Genomic DNA, 6000 nt, shown 5'->3' with positions numbered 1-6000 from the left:
TGGGACCTTGGGAGCTCAGTCCAGTGCTCCAGTGTGGGTCTCTGTCTCCATCCATCACCAGATAAAGGTTCTATGGTGATATGCAAGATATTCATCAGTATGGCTATACGATAGGGTCATTTCAGGTTCCCTATCCTCAGCTGCCCCAGGAACTAACTGGGGACATCGCCCTGGGAACCTGGGAGACCCTCTAGGTTCAAGTCTCTTGCCAACCCTAAGATGGCTCCCTTAATTAAGATATGTGCTTCCCTGCTCCCCTATCCAACCTTCCTTTATCCCAATCATCCCGTTTCCCCAAGTTCCCCCATCCTCCCCTTCTCACTTTTCTCTCCCCATTTCCCCTTACCCCCTCCCACCCCACCCCCAAGATTCCAATTTTTACCCGGCAATCTTGTCTACTTCCCATAGCCAGGAGGATGGCTATATGTTTTTCTTTGGGATCACCTTCTTATTTAGCTTCTTTAGGATATCAGAGATCTTCTCACATTCTTTCGGCTGTCTCTTCAGTCTGTTGATTGTTTCCTTCCCTGGGTAGAAGCTTTTTGGCTTTTGTAATTCCATTTATCCTTTTTTTGCCTTTATTTTATGTGCTTTTTATGTTCATGTCTTATCAAGTTGAAAGAAGAAAATGTAGTGTCTACAGTAGTGTGTTGAAGTGCTTACCTGGTTTTCTTCTCGTAGTTTCAGATTTTCAAGTCTTTTCATGAGGACTTATTTAATTTGAGCTCTTTTGTTTTTAAGTTTGAGTAAAAGTTAAGTGTCAGGTTTTATTATTTTTTTTACATACTTATATACAGACTGCCCTTCTACCAAATTATAATTTTAGTACCTTTAAAAAAAAAGCAGTTGGAGCACATGCTCCATCACTCCCAGTCCAGCTGGACTTGGTGAGCTCCCAATAGATCAGCCCCCCTGTCTCAGTGGGTGGGTGTACCCTTCTGGTCCTGACTTCCTTGCTCATGTTCTCCCTCTTTCTGCCCTGACTGCTCTTTGGAGTGGAGAGGGAGGGGGAGGAGGATTGGAGGAAAGGAAAGGGAGAGTGGGGGGAGGGGAGGAGGTAGAAAATTTTAATTAAAAAAACAGTTGGAGCTAGGTGGTGGTGGCACACACCTTTAATCACAGCACTCGGGGGCAGGGGGCAAAGGCAGAAGGACCTCTGTGAGTTTGTGGCCAGCCTGGTTTACAGAGTGATTTTCAGGACAGGTCCCAAAGTTTCAGAGAAATTCTGTCGGGGGAAAAAAAAAAAACAAGCAAGCAACAAACACAAAAAACAAACAAACAAACAAACCAGTTGGCTATAGGAGATCATTCCAGTTTTTCTTTGTCTTCTTCAGTTACTCCCACCCATGTTTTTGAGTTTGCACTGTATAGGAGTTGCACCTTCTTGGTAAAATCAATTAGTAGATTTAAAAACTATTTCTTATTTTTATGTAATAGCTATTTCAAATATGATTCTTTCATGAATTCATGTGCAACCAGTTTACTATTAATATATAAGAATACATTTGAGTGTCATGTATTGGATTTGAATTCTGATGCCTTAAGGTAATAATTTAATTTGTTTTCTATTAGGTTCAAATGAAAAACAAAACTTCATTTACAAAATAATGACAGTCTTTTATGTTGATCACTTTCTCCCCATATGATTCTTAAAATACTGAGCAAAACATTTCAAAAGATGTTTTATTTAGGTTTACAGGCAGTGAAGTTTTCATCTATGGTCTGTCTGGCTTCATTATTCTTTCCTGAGGAGGATTTAATAACATAGAGTTGGAGTCTTATGGGGAAGAAGGCGAGTCTTTTCATGAGGGATGCCAGGGAGTGAGCAAATGTCTACACAAGCAGGCTTTCTCCTTTTCACCTTTGTATCTTACTCACATCTGAAGCTAAAGGGATTGATGGAATACATAGTCAGGGCAGGCTTTTCGCCTTTAGTTAATCTTAGTTAATCTCCAGGAGCATCTTTACAGAAATACCCTCATGTGTGTTTCACTAATCTACTAGGCAGTTCTTAGCTCAATCAATTTTGGCAATCTCACCATCATACTGTTCATTAAGAACAGGATGATACTTAATTCTTGATTGCTACTTATAGTTTAGTTAAATTATACCAAATTTGCTTTTCCAAAACTAGAATTGCTCTTAGTTATATTACACTAGTCTATGTAAAATAGCTATAATTAAATGTAATTAACTAAATTGAAATAAAACTAAAGGAAACATTTTGTTGTTATGTATCAGGAATGTGTATCATGGGTGATAAATTCAAACTTAAAATTCATTTGTAAATAAACTAAAACTTACGATATTGGTAACAGCAATTTATTGTAACTTCTAGTGGCTTTGTGGACTAAAAATGTTCAGTTTTTTTCTTAGCATCTCTAATAAGATTATTGTAGGTTTGGAACTGATAATTTAGTGACCCGAGTGCTCGTTCGGGCTTACTCACATGAAGCTATCCGCAGACAGCTTGTCTAGGATTATTTATTGAAAACACGTTCTGTGTTCTCTCTGTATGGTTTAAAGTTCATTGAGCATGAGATGATTTTAAGAGAGAATATCCTAACAATGAACTTCATCCCCCCAAAGATAACAAGTAGAATGTAATAAGCTCATTATGAACATTCACTACAGCAGACAGATTCGTTCTTGTGCTCTTTTCTTTTGCTCAGGACAGTCAGGTGACCAGAGCAAAATTCGAAAAGAAATGTCTAACAACATGTGGAAATCATTGAAAATATTGTTTGCTTATCTAAAGTTCAAAAATCAATAGCTGTAGGAACTTATTATCTCAGACAAAGTAATTCCAGTAAAGACACTTAGTTTTCTTTTTGTTTGTTTCTGAACTGTTTGAACTCTTATAGCTGGTGGCACTCTTTTGGAGGGTTGTGGTACCATTTGTTACCTAACTGGCAAAAAAAATAGGACACTAAGTGTAACCCTCTGGAATCTTGGGAATCCTTTGTGCTAGTTTAAACTTCTTAAAATATTCTAGCCTGTACTATATCATCAAGCAAATGCTACCCCAAGCTTCCAGGTTAAAGAGGAAGTTATCTTAGCTGCTGTGACTTGCCCATCATAATGGACTGTTTCTTCTATGCCTATGAGACAAAATAAGGCACCACTATCTCAAATTGTTTCTTTAAGACATTTGCTTACAGCAATAAGAATAGTAACTAATACAGTCTACTTATTTTAAATCAGTAGTTTTTAGGAAATTTCGTTGAAAAATGTCAAAGAATGAGGGAAAAACAACATTAGTATGGAGCATGGTATCCCAATAGAAATCTCATATTTCTTCACCTGTATCATGACTAGAATACTTATATATTTTGACATTTTTATATTTGGCCAAATTTGAGTATACATTGAAAAATAAGATGTAATCAACCCTATATATGATATATAAACATACATTCTCTATTGAAACTTGTAACTAAAAAATTTTTAGAATAATCTCAATTTTGAACAAAATATTTTTTTTTATCATTTGGGAAAGTTTTAAAACATTCTTTGTAGGGACCAGCCTTGACCAAAATACCTTTGGCCAGGGTGGGGGTATGTGGATCAGAAATAGAAGTAAAGAGTACGAAGACTCTTTTAAAAATAATATAACAGAAACCATATAATAGTATCAGGTGGGAGTTCCTGTGAATACTGAAACCACCCGCACTTTAAATTTTCCATATGCATTTTTACCCAATGCAAAAGGGGGGAGAAAGTAACAAAAGACTTCATTAACATGATGCAGAGAACAACTTGAACATTATTGCTTTAATGCTTTTAGACATCAAGTCATTAGCATAGCATTTTGTTGTTTAGGCAGTGAAGCTACCCTAGACCAAGAATCCTGAAGGCTGTTACTCCCCAGGTAACCTTATTTTAGAAAAAAAGAGCAGAAGTACACTTGGCTTGCAATCTTGTCCATCTGTCAGGATGGAATGGATCTACCTGTATGAGCCATCTTATTGTCAAAAGAACAAAGTGACTATATCTTGAGTCAGGATGTGTAGTTACACTTGTTGTCAACCATTTTAAGCAACCTTAAAACTCTCTGACTAGGTGGAAATAAGCTCACATTTTTGGGCCTCCACAGTTCTTGTCAATTTTGAAGAATGCGTGCTGTTAGTGATAGTTTAAGGTTATTTCTAAATGACGTGTTCTTGGAAAGGGAGCTGCCTTTCGCAATAGCTTGAAGTGCATTCTGGCTAATAATGTTGTCTTTCCAACAGAAAATCCAATCGGATTTGACAAGTCATGAAATCAGTTTAGAGGAAATGAAGAAACACAACCAGGGGAAGGAGGCTGCTCCAAGAGTTCTTTCACAAATTGATATTGCACAGGTATATTTTGTTGTATAAGCTGGGGAATTTGGTTTATATATTAGACAACTTTCCTATCAGAAAATTGAAATTTATGCTATGTTGTCTAGCAATATAATATTTAAAAAATAATACACACAGTTTAAAGAAAAGTTAACCTATGACAACTTAGTGCTACATTTATGAAGAGTAGTAAATTCTCCAACCCCATGTTCTTTGTGTTAGAAAATGACAGATTTCCATTTATTTTTTGAAAGTTTTTATTGAGGTAAAACTTCAGAAAAGGGTAAATTAACAAAATATAACTGGTGGGTTAATGATTATTTCCTTATATTGCTGTTACAGAAAAAATTACAGGATGTCTCCATGAAATTTCGATTATTTCAAAAACCAGCCAATTTTGAACAGCGTCTAGAGGAAAGTAAGATGATTTTAGATGAAGTCAAGATGCACTTGCCTGCACTGGAGACAAAGAGTGTTGAACAGGAAGTAGTCCAGTCACAACTAAATCACTGTGTGGTATGTATTCCTAACAGCAACGATCCAGCTGAATTTTTACTTTGCTATATTAGAAGAATTTGATAATCTTTTGTAACAATGTATTTCTTACAAGTATAATAATTTTAGTAACTGGTTTTAATACTTAAAAAAACTGGCAATATATTAAGATATAGGAGTCCTTATAGAAATAATAGTCATTTGATATAATTTTAGGAGTGTGTTTTGAATCAATAGATTTATTAGTATCAACACAGAATAAAAAGAGTCCTATTTATATAATTTTTCTTCAGACATATTAGTAAACTGAAATAAAGAAGGGAAATATATCAATCTAGAAACAGGAACGATAGCACTAATTGCAATAGTTATAGCCACTCTAGAAATAATTCTTTTGGATAAGGTTAAATATATACAGTAGCCATCTTTAGTCTCAAAATTACATATTACCTGAGAGGACTTAAAGACAAACATCTGTGAAGGACACGGCAGATTTAATTCTAGGACTCCAAATCCTAGCATATTTTCATTTAATAGCAGTGCTGAATAGACACTTAAATGTCACCAAATCACAAAACAATAAAAATGAAGGAAAGATATAACCTATAACATAAATCTATATACCCTTTGGTATATCTCATACTATCATATGCCATCAGTCTTTAAAATCTATTAGTCACATAACCCCTTTGATAACATAAAATATTCATCTAGTATTCTGAGATTTAGGTATTGGTTTTATTATCTACTTGATACTATAAGTAAAAATAAGATATCATTAAAAATGCATTAGCTGTATCTGTATCAATGTGTAATGTCTCCCTTTTTAGCAAGTACTTTAAAATAAATGTGTGACTTTGTGATTAAAATGAAATTATTTTACTTGATAATATCATCAATCATTTGAATGCATTCTAATGATTTATTGTATTGTAAATTGTATTTAGTAGTTTCAGCAACCAGAATAGTATTTGATTAAAATGTCATGCATTGATTTGCTGTTAATAGACAGACATATACAAATAGGCAGGTATACAAAGGGTCTACCTTAAATTTTTAAACAGTCATAAAAATCAAAATGTTCCAAATATAGTGTCCATTTTAATTACACTGGCAATGGAAAAGATTTTCATTTTCTTCTAGCAGGATCTAGCCTTATAAAATTTATCTGCCAGTTAAT

The 6000-nt window shown here is 34.7% G+C and overlaps 1 protein-coding gene across 1 annotated transcript in view; it reads left to right on the top strand.

Moving 5' to 3' along the window:
- LOC126494487 (dystrophin-like) overlaps window positions 1–6000 on the top strand; it is a 449593-nt gene that overhangs the window by 352191 nt on the left and 91402 nt on the right. The window contains exons 26-27 of the mRNA XM_050131854.1: window positions 4233–4343; window positions 4668–4841. Of these exons, the coding sequence (XP_049987811.1) occupies window positions 4233–4343; window positions 4668–4841 (285 nt within the window). The remainder of the gene's footprint in view (window positions 1–4232; window positions 4344–4667; window positions 4842–6000) is intronic.

This window comes from Alexandromys fortis, unplaced genomic scaffold (assembly GCF_014885135.2).
Source record: "Alexandromys fortis isolate MF-2015 unplaced genomic scaffold, M_Fortis_MF-2015_v1.1 scaffold_384, whole genome shotgun sequence".
Lineage (NCBI taxonomy): Eukaryota > Metazoa > Chordata > Mammalia > Rodentia > Cricetidae > Alexandromys > Alexandromys fortis.
Note: the sequence above shows the minus strand (reverse complement) of the source record. Positions and strands in the feature narration are given on the sequence as shown.